Source organism: Cloeon dipterum, chromosome 3 (assembly GCF_949628265.1).
Source record: "Cloeon dipterum chromosome 3, ieCloDipt1.1, whole genome shotgun sequence".
Lineage (NCBI taxonomy): Eukaryota > Metazoa > Arthropoda > Insecta > Ephemeroptera > Baetidae > Cloeon > Cloeon dipterum.
The window spans coordinates 21,035,447-21,055,744 of NC_088788.1; the positions used below are offsets into that span (position 1 = coordinate 21,035,447).

The window sequence follows — 20,298 nt, forward strand, 5'->3', positions numbered from 1 at the left end:
TCTATTTTTTATCTTGAAAATAAGTTCGTTCAAAGAGCTAAAGTGCTAAACCAAATGGAAGTGCGGGCGATGCCCAGCTAAGTGCTGCGCACTGGCGGGCTGCCCCTGAACTTACGCAAGGTATGCAACTGGCACGGTCGCATGGCTGCACTGGTTGCTCACTTGGATGATATCAGGAGCTTCGTGTGTTGTGCTTTTTCGGTTCAAATCTTGACCCTGCCGTTACGTAATGCGCTGACGCAGACGCTGCTTGCTCCCATTAGCGTTTCCGAGCTGCTTCAGAGCTCACCTTGAGGTGTCGCAAGAGAGCGGAACAAACCCTCCAAAAGAATTCCTCTCGTGGTTTCCAGGGTCTCGGCACAAACTCTGCAGTTTCGCACTGCTTTCATTCAAAATAATGGGCTGCTTCAGCTTAAAATGAAATATCGACTCGCGTCTCGAGTTTAACCTTTGGGGGTGTAAGTAAATGTCAGAGGCAATGAAATTTGGCATTTTATTCTAATATCAAGGGTATGCTTTATTAATTTGCACCTTCGCACTTACACAACTCTCGCACTCTCGCAAAAGAGGGATAAAAGACTGAAAAATAACAAGTATGTGTATTTTAGTCCCGCATATCAAGCAGTCGCGACGATCAGCAGTTTTTAATTTCACGCTTTTTTAGAGATTTCCACTCGCGCTCTCTCGTAACTCTAGCTCTTTATATCCAACCCTATTAATTATGTATTTCGCGAGTGTGAGTGTCCAAAATATATTTATACGCCTTTTTCCAACAGCAATTTACAAAACAGTATTTGTACCTTGTACACGCTCTTTTTTTAATGATTTCAATTCATACTTGGTTAGTCGTCGAAACTTCACGCGCAAAATTTATCGACAAAATTTTACAATTTACTAGCGAACTCTTTCCGTGCCACAATTTTTCTTTGTTCAAAATTTTCTCTTTAACTCTTTTAATTTACACAATAGTAATCTCTAACCAATCGAATAAGCATAAGTAATCTCTCATCAATGCGGCCCTCGCGTGTTGCTGTTTCCGCGGCGTCCTAAGTGCAAGCTCAGGTGAGTGTGATTCATTCTGTAGGCAGTGCAAGTTAGTTACCAACCTGTCCGGCGAACACTTTGGACGCCACCGAATCACGCACGCCATTGGCTTATTTTCTCGTTCGAAAGTCGGACTCCGCATTCGCCCGATTCACGAACGGCGTGAACCGCCGGAGCGGAGGGTGCTTCCAAAATCTCGCTCATCCTCTTTCTCTCGTTTTGGTGTTCATGGACAATTGTTTCTACTCATCGGACAAATTCCTGCGGTGCACGCCTCTATTCACCCTATCACATTGCAACCGTCAAAATCAATAACAGTTCGTGGAACGACAACCAAATCGGGGCTTTACAACAGAGCTGCTGGCTATTTACTCCGAATCCGAACCTAGGCAGGGCAGTACAGCGTGCGGGGGGTAAAAAGTGAGGCTTTTATAGCTGCGAACTGCACGCACTCTTTCTCTCGCCAACAAACACAACCGTATCGACATTGAGTTTTCAACTCAGCAGGCGCCTGGTCGCGGTAATTGTATTCTCTTTCAATTAAACGTACCCTTAATCATCGTTTAACAGCATAAATCTCTACAAATATCATCTATCCTCTGGAATTATGAGTGTATGCGTAATTTTAACCGTGGGACGTGCTTTTTTTCTGCTGAAAGTGCATCACTTTCCTGCTCCTTAAGAGGAAGAAGAAGAAGAAGTATAGAATTATGTTCCTCGCACGCTCTGCTCTCACTGACCTTTGCAACACATTGTGCAGTCACACTCTTTTCTCACATTGTCAGGACTATATGCGTGAAGTATTCTTTGTATGTACACAGTGCGAGTTTGCTTCCCTTTTACACTCTGCAATCGCTCTCTCTCACACACACACAGGCCCTCTGCAAAGCGAGAGGGACAAAAACAATATCACGAACAAGAATCTTTGGTGTGAGCTGCCTAATCCACTAATCTCGAGGAAGAGTGGAGAAAAACGTTACGAAAGAAAATGTTTGCTTAATATCGAATTACATAACGAGCAACCACGTGAACGGACGTACACACTATATATGCGTATTTTTACAAGAACAGCGCAGGGCGATTCGTGACGGCTTGGCGGAAAGCTGACTGAGGAAGAAAGCGAGAGCGGGTTATTCGCAAAACTTGCGAAAATAATCGGCATTAATAAATATACGTTTTGAAAAAATTAGAAATCGTCTGAAAATTGAGCAGCTGGCTCTTCGGCCGTTTAAATTTAAGATGGGGGCGGGGGTAAAAGCGACAATGCTATATACTGTGGACCGACAATTTGCAACTTACTCTGTCCATTACCGTGAGTATTATGTACATGGGGTGAAAATGCTGAGCCTGTGAGTGAGTATGGTGGAGAGACGTGTGTTTTTGCTTATTTTTTTCTGCTAAAATGCACGAATAAGACATGAAAGGCGCGCGACACTTGTTCTCCCCGCTGTCTCTCGCTCTCACTTTTACACTCGAATATCCTACGTAAAGTATGCAACTCTTTTAATCTCAATGTTATAATAACAATTAAAATTCAGCTGCCGTCTGCTTATCAGCCTACGCCACCAATTATAGAGTTCCAAGCAACAATAACGGCGGAAATTGGGCCTGTTCACCTTCGCTATGTCCTATTTTTTCATGCAAGTGGGCACTTGGCTATCGATTTCTGCGGAGCCGCGCGATTCGCGTCGGCTGAACGGCCACCGCCGCCGACAAGATGCCTCGTTCACGGAACTCGCTCTCTTATTAGCGAACGCGCACGCACGCCGCGTTCCTCGCCCGTTGCGCAAGATTTTGGCACTTGAGCGAGAAACGTCTGAAAAGCGGCGACTTGGGCTCGTCGCTAGGCGCGAGTTTTCACCGCCGAGCGTTCCGCGAACTCAAACGGGCAGGAATGTGCGAAGAGCACCTCTAAGGTGGAAGCTCCTAATTGAGACCGCGATGCTTCGACTCCTCATATTCGGTTACGAATAATTTACACTCCACTCAATTAGGAGCTTCCAAGTTTTGAGATCAACCGAATCTTACTAGAAAATATCACAGAGAAACCATCCAAGGAATGCCAAAAACGTTTTGGCCGACGCCCTCTCAAAGACGCCATTCAAAGGGCTGCCTAGGAACGCCGGCCGATCACAACACCATTCGAAAGGAGAACCGCACTCTGGCGCTCTGAAATTTGATCCGCTTGGAGTGCATCGTGGTTGTGCTATATTTTGGAGCCTACTCGTGCAAGTCAGATGCTTCTCGAAGGATTTGGACTAAATAGCAATTTGGTACTTATGAAAGACTGATTGTTTCTGCGAGAACGCGTTCTGACCCCCTTCCCCGAAAATAAACCAAGCACGGCATCAAATTTGCAGCAGCGTCAGAAGTGCTCTCCCCGAAAAGAGAACGAAAAAGCGGCCGTTCAGTCGCGAATCGTGTCGCACCGCCACCTGCCCCCTTTAGCAACCGGCACTAAAAACACTTTTTTAGACATCAGTCCGGTCCTGGCGTCTGGTCTCGCAGCACTCGATCACGCTCGAGTTCCAGCACACTGTTGAAACGCATCTCACTTCTGCAGTCTTTACTTCGGCCGGCCCGGTGTTTGCCCTCCGCTCTCACACGGCCGTGACCCTGAGAGGGTGCAGGTCGTGGGGTCACACGGTCGTGATGTACTGCCTGCGCAGCTGGTGCACGCCCGGCAGCAGGCTGACCGACGTTCTCTCCAACTGGTGCACGTGGCAGACGGTGGGTGGGACGGAAGAGGCCGGGCTGAGTACGCGTCAGGCCGCTGGCCGCGCAACCTCGGCGCACGTCGGCGTCATCGGCGTGCTGGGCGCCGACTTGGACTCGACGCCGTGGCCGCCCGAGCCCGCCAACTGCAGCTGCTGGAACTGGTGCTGCATCTGCTGGTGCTGCTGCTGCAAATGGCGCGTGCCGCACGCCTTCAGCTCCGTGAAGATCTCGGTGAAGAAGCCCGGCTCGGCGTTGATGCGCAGCATGCTGCGCGACAGTCTGGACACGATGTGCAGGCACCGGTCCCAGAAGCGCTCCTTGCTGTCCTCCACCAGGAAGGGCTTGAGCGGGTACGAGATCTCGTTGCCCATGTACGAGTAAGACAGGTAGAGGCAGGTCAGCACCACCGCCTGCAGCTCCTGCTCCGACTCGACGTCCTCCTGCACCAGGTCGCGCACCAGCATGTACACGAACACGATGTTGGCCGGATTGATGAAGGCCACGTCCTGTGAACCAACATTTGATTCGTTATAGTTGGACGTTAGTTCGTTAAAATTGTAAAAGATTGAGAAAAGAGGGAGCTGGGGGAAGGAGGAGGGAATGTGCTTTTAATTTTGAGGAATGCGGTCCTATATGGATTTACGGCAAGCAACCATAAATCGAACGTTGCCCCCTGATCGATGGCAAATTTTGGAAGTATACCTCACAACTGAGGTCTTAATTTTAAACGCCGTAAATTTGAAGAAACTGAGAACATGCCCGGCAGAAAGGGTGAAACATTTTGGAAATTCGATTTGGCTGCAACTGCATACTGACTGAGCATATATATTAAAGCCAATTAAAGGTATGATGCAACTAACCATTAACGTAATTTTCAACGGCTGTGGTAGAATTATTTAATGCATCCTGCACTACCGGCTTTGATTAACTCAATGAACTCTGTGAGTTCTGTGTTACTTAGACATTTTCAGCCCAACGACTTTCCCGTAATTTTATTCCCAACGCAATTACTAGCTTGTTAAAAGCAAACAGTCGTGCAGACATATGGGAAAAAATATTTTAAATTGAAGGGCTGCTACTCTGACTTTTAAAATAGCTTTTTACTTTGTATTTTTGGGTGCTGGGTATGTATAATTGGATAATAATTAATTACGTTTGGGAAGTAGGGAATTTAAATGTTAAACCATCAATTAGATTAAATCGACAATTGACTATGTTTCGAAAATTTAGATATTTTTTATGGCATGAAGGCCCGCATTTATGGAGATTAATTTGCTACCAAACGTGTGTCCGATTTTGAGAATAAAGAGTTGATATATATGACGTGAAAGCGAAAGCCTAATTTTGTTTATGGCATCTATAATTTGGAGGGATATGACATAAATTTGACATGAAAGCAGCAAACGGATCGATTTCCTTAGGAGCGGATGACTCACGTACGAGCGAGAAAATATATTCCAACCCGTACCACTGAATGATAAAAACGTTTTATTCCCATTTTGAATAAAGGATAATTAACTTGTGTGGTGGATTTCGAAACGCATTAATTTGCGTTTTACGTTATCAGCCATATGATATGATATACGGAAGCGGTAAAATTGACAATAAAACCGTCGCACGTGCATATACTTAATTAAGATTTCTCTTACTCGCATTTACATTAAAAGCCATGGAGTTGTAACAGATATGACATGTGTGCTCACATTAATTAAAAAGTCGCACTTGCTTCCACCTTCAGCTCATTTACATACAAAGCGGCCATTTAGCCAGGTCCTCGGCGAGACAAATGGGCAAAAGTTTTAGCGATTTGGCTATTTAAGTCTTTACGAGCCGCTTTTTTAGCAACTTGCGCTGACTTTCAGGGTAGCAGAATGTTTTTCTGCAATATTACCGTTGCAAACTTGATCAAGGTCGACGGGGTGAAGCCATAGTTCGGTTGAAATTGCAACAATTCTCCAACTTTCTCGCCTTATCTGCAATAAAATTGCCTGCTTTCACGCAAAAGCGTGCGACAAACAGTTTTCCATGCTACACTGCAATAACTGTGATCAAAGCTCATTCGCTCACGTTTACATTTGGAATTGCAATGCACAGAGCTCACAGCGTGGTTCTTAACCAGAGCGCTCTTTCCTCTCTTGGCACGCAATTACACGCAAACACTGTATTCTGTTTCAGTTTGCTCTGTGCGTCGTTTCATTTGCATGGAAATGCAAAGAGCGTAATGGAATGGTTGCGTCATGCTCGAAGCGCTTTCATCGAACCAATAAAGCATCACAACACTTCCAAGGATTGCTGCAGCGGACGAAGCTGCTGGTGTCGCATTTGTCTGTCGACCTGTCAATAAAACGCAGAGGACTAAAGTGCGTCACACTTACGCACGTTTTAATTGCGCCTCGCACGCGGCACCTCAATTGAATTGAGAGAGACGAATTCAGAGTCGACCAGCATGAATGGCTCGTTTGGGTATTAGGTTGATTGAATACAGTTACGTTGCGAAATACATATTTTGATCGGACGCAGTTTCTGTCACTTTTTATCGTGTTTGTGCAGCCTTTGTTTACATACAGCAACGTGCTCGGGGAAATTTGCATGTGTGGGTGAAAAGTTCTTGATGGGAGGGAGAGAGGGAGAGAGAGAGAGAGAGAGAGAGAGAGAGAGAGAGAGAGAGAGAGAAAGAGAGAGATGAGTTTTCTCATGAGCTTGGTTCGTTTCCAATTACCGTGTCTAATCCGATTAAAAGTTTCAAGCTTGAGTCAAGAATAGATTTTAAGGATTTTCAACATAAACATTTCAATCATTTTTTAAAGTAAATGTTGGCTTTATCTGAATCCTTAAAGAATGGTTTGTGAAACTTCAACAAGGATTCCCTTGATCTAATTTTTGAGATGAGGCACCGATAAAACAAGCAAGAAATATATGCTAAATTTGTTGCCAATATTCCTATTTTACCCGTCCGCGCGGAATGCAATCATGTATAGACCGGTTATGATTTTTAAAAATTAAATTTATTTGTATCAGTAATTTATTAATATCCACGCTTTCAAGCTCAATCTTGATTTTTAAATCTATTAAATTCTTAATAAATGAAGTTGTTAAAATTAACCTATCATTTTTAAAACTTTCTCAAAGTAATAAAAAACGAGAGACATATTCAGTCCACAGCAGCGTCTTGCTCCAGTTTAGGGACAAAAGAAGCCTGTATCTGTCGTAACTCGCAGTAATGTGTAATAAAGGTGGTCGAGCAGGCGTGACGAGAAAAGATGGCTGATTTAAAAGTGAAATTTATTTGGCGCAGTGCTGATTGCGCGCAGAGGGCCGATTCCCCAAACGCGCGGTGGCTGTAATTTGGCTGCGATTCGGGGGGCAATTTACGTCAGTCTCGGCATGCATTTTGTGGAAAGTCATGTCGACTACGAGGCGGCGCGCGCGGCAACTCAATGAATCGCGCCGAGTGCGCCTGCCTCCTCTGCAACACTCGGCGCGCCGATCGATAGCACCGAGACCCGGCGGGTGAGTCCACTTTGCAGGAGCAGCCGGCCCGTTCTCTCTCTCTCTCTCTCTCTCTCTCTCTCTCTCTCTCTCTCTCTCTCTCTCTCTCTCTCTCTCGCACCCTACGCAAAATTTCTAAATAGCTGCACTCGAACACGCGAAATGCAACCCCTGGGCGGCACCCAGCAAAGTTCAACAAAAATAGTGCTCCTCCCCGCAGACGGAGAATAAACTTTGCAGCCCTGCGGAGACCGGACGCAGTCCGTTTGTCTTTCTCGTCCTGAATTTGTATATCCCGTGGGTCGTTGGCGTTTTTTTCTCCGGCTCATGTACTACGTCACGGTCCTGTGCGCTTTTGTTAGCGAAACTTTGAGTGGTAAATTCGTTTCTCGAGCGCATGAGGGGCATCTTTTCTCTCTCACACATGCTCTCTTTGGAATCTCCAACATGCACGAGTCCTCGGGGTGAGAAATTTTGTTTTGTGGCGGAGGAGCAGATCAAAAGCGCCACCCTCACCGAGGTGACAAAATGATTATCCCGTCTTAATGAGTCTTGTAACCTCGCCGCTTCAAAATAAAAACCAAAGAAGAGTGGTCTGGAAGGTACGAATTGGAGAGGTATAGAATGGGTGGGAATTCACGTAATGAATCAGCTTCAGGGAAATGTGGCTTTGTCAGCTTTTCTCTAATAGCGGGAGCGCAGCTAAAGACCTTCAAACTTTTGAAAGTATGCAACCTGCGCAGTAGTCGTGTGGAGGAATTGCCTAACTGTCGTTTGAACGAGTTAGCGTTGGTAAACAAAAACTGTGCAAGATAACTTAATCTTTTGCGTTTTATTATTATTTATATTATTCCATGAGGGAGATTTTGAATAAATCTACTTAAATTTTCTGACGAGTTTCTATAGAAAATATCCAACTTTCCAAATGTGCGGCACTTGAATTGGGTCGCGTTCAGAAGCCCGAATTTTAGAAATCCGAAAAATCGTGCACAAAGACAGAAAATGTAATAAAGTCCAAATTGCGTAAGACCGAAAACCGCCTAGCAGCACTCTCTCGAACAATTGTATGGAATAGCTCGTTAAATTGAGGTTTTATTAAACATGTTTCTATTTCATTTCCTAGCGTGTTTACAAAAATTTCGATGGCAACCGCTCTCGCAGGCCATGCAGCTATAGCCTGTGGCAGTCTGGTAGGTAATTTAAAGTCGAATAATTTTTTCCCCAACCATTTAAGGTGCTTAATAAATTACCTTAAGGCTATTAGATAATGAGGGTTAATTGCACCAAAAATTGGTGTACTACTGTAGTCAGGATGCTAACAATAATTTTTTTAAATTCGTTTAAATTAAGAATTTTCAAACGATGTTATTGTTTTCTATTTCATTTCCTGGTAGATTCTTGCTTCAATTTTCATTCAAACCGCAATACTTAACATTTAAAATGAAATCAAGTCAGACAATCGGATTTCATCTATATTTTAAGTATAAAGTTGGCCGCTGTTAAAGGACAAAATCTGTTTTACTTGCGATTATATAATGATGAAGCGAAACTGGAGGTGAAATAGAGACTTGGAGAGGTTTCTGCTATATATAGAAACAAAGATTAGCTTTTAACCATTGTGTTAACATTTTGCAGCGGAAGACAGGTCCAGGAATAGCTGTAACACTCACTCGCGAATATAATCTCAATTTATTCGTCACGTTCAGAGGTGACAAGTTGGTGTGACGCTGCTCTGTGAGAAAGAGAAAGACGTGAAACGCAAACCTTGGGAGGGTGTTTGGGCGTGCGAGCAGCCCGTCAAGTGAGCTTGTCGCGTATAGTGTTCACACATCCTTTGCTTGCCGAGTAACGGCGATCTTTTTTTTATCAGTGTGCGATCACGTGTTCGCGACCTTATCGGTCAAATGTACGGCTTCACGCACAATTCGCCGAGCGGGCGGGCACTCGTTCTCCACCAGCCCCGAGCACGCGACTTGTCTGCTAGAAATAGCATCCCTGCATGGCACGGTGCAGCCCTCCGCTGTACTTGTTGATAACGGACGATCTCGTTAGCTTTTCTACAGAAGGAGGAAAAACGTGACTGACAATTAATATGCATGGAACTGACAACTGACGGTGAATTTAGTTGCCGCGCGCTGTGACCTTCCCCCCCGCGTGGCTAATCCGCCGCAGAGGCCAGCCGTCCAATTAATCTAATAAGCGGACCGTCCGTTGTTATGGACCGTTGAGGGTTTTTCCTAGTTAGAAAATAGGCACGAGCAAAGCCGCAATAATTCCGTCAATCACGAGAGCCCTTTGATATCTGCAACCCCCACCGGGAAGATTTGATTTGTGTTTTCAGTCTTTCAGTGCATCAAAGGGCGGCCCGACGTGTTGCTCTTTGGGGTTTCTTTTTGCTCGGTGGCGAAAGCAGGTTGGCCTTGGCAAAAAATCGAAATGTCAGAGTGGAGGATTTTGCAAGCGTGTTTCCCCAGATAGCACTTCAAAATCTAGAGTTTTGGGTCACGTTGAACTCTCTGGGGAAAATGAAGAAAATTTGGACATCAAAGAAATCTTTTACTAATGAAATTTTCCAAGAAACGTGGACATAAAGAGAAATTCAATTAATTAAGGCCTCACGGAAACTTATTCTTGTTAAGACCGTTTTCAATCTAAAGGGAAACGAGGAAAAGTTTTTAAACGCATTAACTCGATCAATGCGGGTGACAAAAATAATGAAAATTACTTTCAGGGAAAACATAAAAAACATTTGCGTTGGCGCGCGTTATAGCAAATTAATTGCAGACTGTATATTGTAGGCAATATGACGTTCTGAATGATTGGCTGACACCACATTTTATAAATGTTTTGAAATATTGCTAAATTAATAGTTTAGAATTTTAAACTTTTCTTTCAAACAAACATCATATAAATTTGATTTATCATTGCTCAAATGAGGTCATATTCAAATTTTAACCGTTCGTGCAGGAAGTTTAGGATTTTGTTTCGATTTTCAAATATTTTTCATTGGAAATTATTCAAATATTAATTAAGATAAAATATTATTGCTGTAAGTTTGTTAAGTTTTAGAGATATGCATATATAATTTTAAATCCAGAGTAGGGCGTTGGATTTCATTGAGTTGGCTTCTTGAATAATTTTGGCTACATTTATTTGTTAGATACTTGGGCGGTACGCGTGAAGTTGCAATAGAGGAGAACATGAATGAATGACGTATGCTAAACTTGCAAATTATCGGTTTAGGAAATAATGCATGATTGGAAGTCTCATCACGCAATGCGTTCTTTGAATGTCCCCATACATGGCGTGTACCGCGCATCTTCCTTAATTAATAGCCGGCCCAAAACGAGACTAGGTAACGGAGCCAAGGTTACGCCCTCAATCGCTGCAATTTTTGGCAAATCAAGCTAATGGACGAGCACGGACCGGACTCTCATCACGCTGAGACGCAACATAGTTAATGAAGCCGTGTGGGGCAATCGTGTCTCCTTGCCTGCACGATCTTTCTCTCACAGCTTGCTCCCCGTCCCGCAAGCGAACTGAGATCGATCGATCTTCCCGCAGTCGCGGCGTGCATTATTGACGCGCTCATCTGCTCCCCCTTGAGCAAATAAATTTTTAAAGGCCGCGAACGCCGCGAAAGGATCGGATCCTTATCGCTTAACCTGCCTTCCTGCGTGGCCCGAGAGCGCAACCCTCCCCCAGCTCACAAATTATCAGCGCATCTTCGACACGTGTGCAAATTTATTCATAAAAAGTATCAGGCGCATCGACCAACCTGAATTGAATATATATGGGGCATTAACGCACTCACAGCGATCGGCGAAATTTATTCGAACGTCATGAGGTGCATGTGAATTACAAAAAGATGAATGGCATGGAAAACCAATTTATGGATGCGTTCTGTTTCATCTGGCAGTGAAACCAGACGTTGAAGTTTTAGATTTTTTAACAAAGGTTATTAGAAAAATAGCATATTAATTTTTAAGGGAAATTTTTTGGCTTTAATAAATTAGTGTTTAATATTTAAATTAGTAAAATTTAAATGTGTATCTCAACTCTGAACCCCCTGATCAATTATTACAATATAAACATCTAGTTTTTAATAAAAACAAGCGTTGGGCTAAGATGCTTTTACTTTTTTCGTTCTGTGTTACAGTAATTTATAGCTCAGTTTTACATATGAATTTGACATTGTTCTTAATAAAAATGAGAATGATAGTTCTGAATCTGAATTCAGGAAATTTGGAAATTTTAGCCGTGCCATGCAGTTAATCATCACTCGCTATATCTTATTTTGTATTTTGTCATTGATTTATAGCCATTTAAAATTCTGTTTCCGCATTTTTGGCATTTTAGTTCACGTTAGTGACTCAACTAGCTTCGCGTGAGAAATTTTCCGCCCATTGCGCGATTTTAGTTGCACGCTCGGGGAAAAGGGTGCTATTGAAGTGCGGTGACCCTCGCACATATATTTGGTTTAGTGTATCGCACTCGCCGTGGCAGATGCGCAGTGACACGATTTTAAAGTGCGCTATAGCTGGCAATAACATAGAGTGAATGTTTTGTTTGTTTTGATGGGGCTGCTTTTTGCAGATACGGCCACCACTCGGCCATTTATATGTATTGTTGCTATGCTCCCCGATGGTCGGTGTGTCTTTCTTTCGCTCTGCAGCGCCGGGAGATGTGCGCAGAATTCATCTGGCTCACACTGCAGAATTGGGGAGAGAAAGAATGCCGGAAAAGATGGCCGATAAGTTAAGACTCTCTGACTGTGAGGAGGGCGAGACGCCCGCTTTCCGCAACACGCCGATCAATTGGCTGTAATTGATCTAGCCGCCTCTGGAGTGGACTAGACGGCCCGTGTCTCGTTCAATTGTCTGCACACCCCCTGGCGTTAGCCAGCGAATCTGGCCAATTCACGTAACGAGAAGCCTTTAATTATCGGATCAGAAAACGGACAGCGGAGGAACTGATTGAGCAAAACGCAATATGGTATTGTCATATTGCTTAGGCGAACGAGTTGTAAGCCGTGAGTTTGGCCTCACTACCGAGCTGCTAATTGACTGAGCGCAAAAAATAGGATTGTGCCTGAGAGCGCGTTGCATGGCTTCGGGAGCAGCAAACTGAATTATGCGACCCTTCCAACAACTCCACCATCTGCATGCCCGTGCAGCCTTTGCGAGCACCGCGCGCGATTGATCTGCTTTCCGCGCGCGCGACTGTTGGCGATTTGGGTCAGCGCCCCTGCACCGTGCGGTCCGAACTTGTGATGAAAGAAAATAGTTTTTCGGAAGGTAAATGAGGAGGGAGCAGGGAGGGAGGGGCGAGTGTTTACCTGCCAACCCTGCAGCAGGAGGCTTCTGTCAACAGTCCGTAACCACATGACGGCGTCGCCCGCCTGGAAGTCCTTGAGCTTGCGGCACTTGCAGTGCAAATACAGCCCCAAGCACTTGAGCAGCTCTGAGGTGGACGCCTGGATGACCGTCTTGCGCGGGGCGCCGGCGGTGGCCGCCGAAGTCGCGATGGGCACCGTCTGCGGCCGCTGTTGGGCCGAGGCGGCCGGCACGAGGACGACGGCCGGCGGGGCCGACGGCGGCGGTGGCAGCTGTGGCTTAGACACGAGCTTGTTATCGGCATTGTTGTTGGCGGTGTTGAGGTTGTCCTTGGGGTAGTAGCAGGCGATCGCTTTGTGGATGTTCTTGTTGTTGTCGACCAGCAGCGGCGGCGGCTTGTAGGCGGCCGCCGCCTTTAAATTATTCTTGTTGTCCAGCTGCTGCTTCTTCTTGGTGGAAGCGGCCGTGGAAAAGCGCTTCCAGCTGAGCGCGTTGATGAACAGCGAGTGCTTCTTGAAGTTGTTCTTCTCCAGGGCGTTCTTCTCCGAGATAATGTCTTGGTTGCTGTTGGCGTTGTCCAGCGGCTGCTTGTTGTTCTTGACGTTGTTCAGCTGCTCGTAGCTGAAGTTGTTGAGCGTGAACTCGGAGTAGGGCGGCCGCCGCTGCTCGCGCGGACTAAAGCTCAGCACGGTGCCCATGGTGGCCGTCCTGCTGCTGCTGCTGCTGCCCTTCCTGCCAAGCTGCGCTGCTGCCTTGCCTGGCCACTGCTCTCGCTCGACTGCGGCGCCCGCCGCCTCTGCCGCCGCCGCCGACCCGCCCCACTGCGCAGGTCGCCCCGGACGGAAAATCAATGTCTCCCTCGGCCTCCCTCTCGCCCGCACGCGCGCCCCGCAAATTTGATTTGCCCGCTCGCTCTCTTCGGCCCTTTTCCTCATTGATTATTGACGATGCGGCCCTTTGCCGGTAGCATCCTCCGCGTCCGACGCGATAAACAGGACGGCAAATTTTGTCCAACGACCTTTCTTCTTCCCTTTTGCGCCTCCGATCGATAAGCTACTGGCTGAATTTTTCACGATCGTGGCAATTTACGTTTATGTCGCCCGGCCGCTCTATGCATTATTCGGCGGCGACCACCGCTAACCGCCCATCGTCCGTCGAAGGCTCGTTCCGTAAATTGCACTCGAGGTGTTTTCATCTGCGCCCCTCTTGGGAAATACATAAGAATTTCATCCTGCGCCGTTAAATATTTGACGGTCCAGCACCGAGTGACCTTTCAGCGCGCTGCAACGCGCCCAAAGTGCATGCTTTCAGACTGATTGAGTTTCAGCTGCCTCAGCACAGCAGTGGGAATAATTAAAAGTCTCTACGTTTATTTCAATATTGAACAGTTGCATTGCTTTTTTTATACAATGCTGACTCTTTATTTATATTTAACTTACTAAATAAACAGTGATAACTTGGGTGCATATGTAATTTTTTTACATAGATTTATTTCTTACACTCTTTGCTACCAATAAAATTATGAGGTTTTACATGCAATGCTATGATCCTTTGTTTTGCAATCAACCTTTCCCAAAGACAGTGCATAACGACAAATCCGTCGGAATGTTGTGCAATAATAATTACAATAAGCTATATAACAACCAAGGGAGAATATTCCTATCAAGGCTAGAGCATGATTATAACAACATTCTGCGGTAACAATGGAAGAGAAATGAAACCACCAAATGAATGAATACTAATATTCAGGCAGTTTTAATATCCGTGCAACAACAATACGTCGCATAAAAACTGAATTACGTTAGATAGTCAACAAACAATATACAGTCGCAGAATGTCACTCAGATGAGAATCCGACACTTGCGGAGATAGCCGTGTCACGATATATTTTCTGTTAGATAAGCTCTGTATTTTTGCTCGTTCAAACAAAAGAAAAACTGAATAAGTTGCGCTGCTCTGAGAAAGAGATCTTTCAATTTGTCGTGGAAAGAGGCTAATTGAATTTTCCGCCGCTGGAACTGTTCCAAGAGGCGATGAAATCGCGCGCTCGTCAGCATCTCGAGTGACCGACGCGGAGATGAAAGACCTAATCTAATTATGCAACCAGTGCGTCGGCCGCGTTGGGCCGGTTGCGGCGCTATCAAAGTCCAAGACGCGATCATTGTTCTCTTACGAAAGCCGCAGATTGTGGAACTGAAGGAGAATGACCACGTAAGTAAACACCGTCGAAACAACCTGCCAATTTTCACATGTGAATAATTTCGATGAATGTGGAGTTTTAAGAGCACATACCGATCCGAGCGTCCCAAAATCGAGCGTGTACATGCCGTAAATTGAGAGTGTTGTTGAGTCCATATGCTGCAACTGGACGGAAAAACGCAAAATCTGAATGCATTGAGTTAATTTTCATTTCTTATTGGTTAAGCTAAGTAAAGACCTCGTCTTTTACGTCCTGGTTTTCGCGTATTTGTTCAAGAGTTTGAACTATGGGTCTGGCCCTCTTTGCCTGAAACAAATTTAGCTTTGACATAAAATGAAAAGGATATATAGCTAACCTCCTTCGTAGAACCACTGCAAGCAGAAACAATGAGATAGAACCGTCCGAAGTTAATAGCTCCCCAACACATGCAGTCGAAAACGACAAAAACTTTGAAGCCACCGCTCAAACTGTTGAAACGAGATGTTTGGTATGCATTATTAATAATACACTTTAGTAGGTCTGAGCCCCCTTTTGGAATTTCAGATAGCATTGCCCATTTTTAAGGTATTTTTCATTATGTTTTAATAAAAATTAAAAAATTACCCATTTGGCCATTATTATTTCATCAGGTTTTTCCAATTTTTATACATTATTTCATAAATTAACCCTCACCTTTCCATAGATCTAGCACCGAGAGAGTCGGCAGCATTGATAGATGAGTAATACACACCCTGCACCATGTCGAGGTTGTTCATAGCAATTGTCAAGACGAGGCTGCTCTGGAACAATCCACAAATTTCTGCGCCCATGTCGCATACGTTGTGGTGGCATTTGCGCAAAATTTCCAACCTCTGCACCTCTTGCGAAGACTTCATTGGCATAAGTAAAAGAGCCTTTAAATCATAACAATCAACAGGAATACTTCAATTTTTATTACATTAACATGTTTATTAAAAAAAATGTAATGCAATATCCAGATCCAGAAGCGTGCTAATTTAGAAAATTTTTGTTTTTAATCGTTGAGATTCGTTTTCAAAATTTTCTGTGCAGGAATTTATGCTAGCTTAAATGATTGATTTGGTTGCTAAGCTCCGAGGTATATTAAAAACCCTACTTTTTATTAAAAAAAAAAATAACTAGATAGTTAACTAAACCATCCAAGGAAACAAAAAAGAAGGATAAGCAAATAAAGTATTTTATCGATAAAATTTAGTGTACGGAATGTTGACCTCGAGTTGCGAGTTGATATCCTGGAAAACCCATTTCTGCATCTGGACGTACGTTCTGAACTGCTCTTCGATGTGTATTAGCGTTAGACGGTTGAAAACGGACAGGCATTCGAAAATAGTGACATAGAACTCTTTAATATCGTAGTAAATGCCGACCTCTTTAACGGACCAATAAACGACAAAGGGCCAAAAGATGGTCAGAAAACGACGCACGCGTTGACTTAGCCTCTGGGCCAACGAAACGCCTAGCAGGTCGCAAACGTCATCTAACTTGGCTTCAAGGTCAGAGATCTTTTGGCTGCTGTTGAAAATGTGCATCAGGACGGTACAACACGCAGAGGACGAGAGCAGCGTGAAAATCAAGCCGACAAATGTGATGGTCGCTGAGGTGAAGTCTCCCTCCTGCACGAACTTGGGAATTTCCTTCAATCGGATGCTAGTAGCTTCGAACGAGCAGTAGATGGAGAAAAACATCAAATAAACCAGGCTCCACACCAGATTGAATGCCCTGAAGGGTAGAAGGCCTAGGGGAGCAGCTCCGAAGGCAAGTGAAGACCACCACAGTGGCCGCAAACCATGGAACATTTCAGCACCCATTGCGCTGCAATACTAAGTTAATATCGGAGTGGATGAACTGAATATCGATTTAATTATCAATCCACCGAAATAGACGTTAATGAATTACATTACAGCTATCAACAAAAGAAAATTAGTTTAAATGGTGGAGGATCAATAAGAAGTACAAATAATGGATTACTTTAGAAAAAGAATTTTTATAGGAATTTGCTGAAGACTTCAATCAATGCCGAAAATCACGTTGTTCATGAAAATTTCATCCTCCTCCATCGGGAACTGAGGGGGTTGCACGACGAGCTGCATTTGGGCGCCGTCGTTGTTGAGTCTGCGCTCCGACTGACCTGCAGAGGTGCGAATTAACTTTCAAACCAATTCATAAACGAGTCCCCCACCCGTGAGCGTCATCCAGCGCATGAGGAAGCTCATCTGGCTGAGCAGAATGAGATCGACGTCCTGCGTGAGGTGACCGACGAGCAGGCGGACGGCAGAAAAGCGCGTCGGCTCAAACACAGTCCACCTTCGCCGGGCCAGGCGCCGACCCCACGAGACGAGCACGTATAGGCCGCAAGGAACGCGGATCCAGAACCACGAGGAAAGCCTCCGCGGGTAAAAGCTGAAGATCTATTTGTAAAATTATTATTAAACGAAAAATGTAAAAAGAAAGCGTGAGGAATGGAGGATGTCATCGTTTTAAATATTGATTTTAGAGCAATAAGTAAATAAATAAATAAATAAATAAATGGAGAAAATTCTCTAGTTGGAGGTGGAAATTTTGTATACATTTTTTCTGGCCCTACAAATAAATTTAAAATTTCCACCTGCAGCAAGGGAATTTTTTATGAATTTTTGCTTTAAAATTATTCTTATAGTCGGTCTCTCACACGAAATGGCAGAATTTAAATACCTTCAAATTCACATGAAAATCAATACATTAAAAGGTTTGATATTATAAGCCATATTTTGGCATCATGGACTCACAATCAATTTTTCAACTGCTCTCTGTGAAGTTAGTTATCGTTATCACTCTTGAGGTGAAATTTGATCATTGTTTAGCAATAAAAATTGCTCCTAAACAAATAGAAGTGCTCCCTGACTGATAAAAATTTACAAATAATTTTTGGATCAAAATTGCGAAAGTCGTTCACTTCTATAAAGGAAACCGAAAACTAAAAAAGTCTTAATATTTATTTGCAACTTTCTGCAATCAAAAATGTATTTTTCTGAGTTTGAATAATTGGTACTTCATTCTTACATTTCCGAAACAGTCGATAAAGAGCAGAGCAAACATGCTTCTCTGGATCCCCCAGTTGCAGACGAAGGTGCTGCAGAGAACCAGCACGACGACGAGCACCATTTTGTGCTCGGTTGGCTGAATGAAGTATAGATAGCCAAGGTAGTTGATCAGCAGGTTCACGTCACTCAGGATGAAAAGCACGAACGGGAGTTGGCCGAGGAGAAGCGCACGTTTCAGCACGGGCTGGCGCCCAAGATAAGAGAGCACGTTGTTGGAACAGTTTGGCTTTGAGAGGGGAAACTTTTGCTCGAAAATTGTATTCATATCAATTGTTGAAAACTAACCACGTAGCGCTTTGAGTCGCCCATTCCGTCCTCGTCTGGAGGGAACATCTCCTAAAATACAATATTATTTACAATGAATTCTGAGAAGCAAAATATAATTATAAAACATTACAAAGCGAGAGCAATTGAGCTTATTTTTTGGATGGCCATAATTTATTTTACGATCTGGACATTTATATTTAATTTTATTAGAAATATATTCTGATTGGCAATCTGATATATTTTTAATTTAATGCTGAACAGATAGAACATTAATGCTTGTGAATCCCTTTAAGAAAGACTTCGATAGAAAGTTAAATATGTTGGTTAGTCGCTTGATCCCTTATTTATAATATATCAGGTTTAGAGGTAGAGGTTTGACGGGATTTTATAAAACCACTAAGTTCTGGTTTTAAATCCAAGATAATTATGTCTTCTGCAGACCCCAAGTCGAGGAACAGTATTCATAATTTTTTATACTCTCACTGTGCTTTATAGAGATTAACCTTCCAAGAGTATTATTTAAATTATAAAAAAGTCCCTGCAGCCTGATAACTTAATGAGCAAATTATGAAAAAAGAGAACATGATATGATACTGTACAAAAGAGACAGCTGATGTTTTGTGTGTTGACATGTATGCTGGCTGTGTCAGTTTTTAGTCAGTCACTCTGCTGTCGGCACCTCTCGCTACGGCTTTGTCGGAAATTTCATTATTCGCATCCCTTTCCATCCCTCGCTGTCGCCAACCCCTTGATTGTTAGCAGCCATGTGTGTGCATAACCTACGGTTTCCGAGCGTCAAACAGCGGACGAGGTAATAAGAAGCGAGCCGCACCCGGCTTTTAATTTCGAACAAAGGGATGCGTGCGGTAGCGGTGGAAACGAGGGTTTCATTTTTTTCAGCGCATTCCCACAACAAGCGCTCCGAACTTGTTTGTCTATAGTCTAGAGTAAGGTCCGTGTATGAATGCTTTTTTTTGCCGCAAGTCCTTGACGATTGGATTGATTTTGTGATTAGCGAAGAGTTGAATTTCACATTAACCGAGTAGAAAAAATTCATTTGATTACGTCAGCAAATCGACTCAAATTAATTGATTTTCCGCTTACCGCCTCTACAAAACTGACGGAACGCGAAATATTCCCATACATAGTTTTCAACACCAAAAATCAAATTTATTTTTAACAAATTTAAGTCTATCAATTAAAAATAAAGAAAAGTAGTATAAATTTTGAAATTAATTAAAATGTCGTACAATCCAGGTCACTCTAGACAGACTATCATAATTTTAAACTAAACTTCGAGTTTCGAAAAATTTGTCTTATTGCCTTCGAACTATGCATCTCTATAAGCATATCAAATTTGTTGATAGCAGAGTTCTTCAAACATATTGTTAATAAGCCTTTTGCTTGTTTTAGTTCAACAAATCTCACAATCATTGTGACAGTCCTTAAAATCTAACTTACGTTAAATGAAATTAGTATAATGTACACATATTATTTCCTATTATAATTTACCTCAAACTCTTTGAACGCTTGCTTTTCAAACTCGTTGTAGACGTAGTAGAGGATCATGGTGGCGACCGGCTCGCAGATCAGCCCAAGCAGATAAAGCCTCTGGGCTTCAGGAGTGAAGCTGAAAGTGTGTTGGCCGACGCGCCGATCGGAAAGGCTGGCTAAATTAATGAGGATGTCGATGCCGGCGAACGAGAGCCACAAGTAGTACATGAACTGCAGGAAAATAACCAGCGAAGCGCAAGACAACAGCCACTGCACGTTTCCCTCCAACTCGTTCCGCCGCCAAGCATTGTTCACCGCGGTTCCGCGCACGTCCTCCCCGTCTGGCCGCGGAAAACCAGCGTTTGGCCTCTCTACGTTCATGTGTTTTTATGTTTGTTCTCAACAAATTTACATTTGGTGCCAACAATGCTGACAATCTAGTTATAATTGCTACAATAATCATAAAATATTTTCAAAATATGCGACAGTTTATTATAATGTATTAAATAATGTAAAATCCATAGAGTTTATGTACTTATTGTAAAACATTTAACAAAAATACAAAATATAAATTTACCAATCAACTATGAAGGAAGTTGAAGGTTTAAATTTCAGTTAGTAATTTAAAGACCTTGCAGAAAATTGATTTTAG

General features: G+C 43.6%; 2 protein-coding genes across 3 annotated transcripts; both read right to left on the reverse strand.

Annotated features, from left to right (window-relative positions):
* Positions 1-491: 491 nt before the first annotated feature.
* Cdk5alpha (Cdk5 activator-like protein) lies at positions 492-13,377 on the reverse strand. Its single transcript, XM_065486659.1, has 2 exons — positions 12,590-13,377; positions 492-4,268 (listed from the first exon to the last, which is right to left on the reverse strand). Exons 1-2 carry the CDS (start codon positions 13,283-13,285, stop codon positions 3,810-3,812), a joined length of 1,155 nt encoding a protein of 384 aa, XP_065342731.1. The 5' UTR covers positions 13,286-13,377; the 3' UTR covers positions 492-3,809.
* A 3,428-nt stretch (positions 13,378-16,805) lies between these two features.
* Positions 16,806-20,038, reverse strand: LOC135939864 (uncharacterized). Of its 2 annotated transcripts, none has more exons than XM_065484467.1 (5): positions 19,665-20,038; positions 18,171-18,221; positions 17,845-18,111; positions 16,985-17,213; positions 16,806-16,928 (listed from the first exon to the last, which is right to left on the reverse strand). In XM_065484467.1, the coding sequence occupies exons 1-5, from the start codon at positions 20,025-20,027 to the stop codon at positions 16,849-16,851; spliced, it is 990 nt and encodes a 329-aa protein (XP_065340539.1). In that variant the 5' UTR covers positions 20,028-20,038; the 3' UTR covers positions 16,806-16,848. The 2 variants fall into 2 exon arrangements, with proteins under 2 accessions (XP_065340539.1, XP_065340538.1); XM_065484466.1 differs by having other exon boundaries at positions 16,806-16,933.
* Between the last annotated feature and the right edge of the window lie 260 nt (positions 20,039-20,298).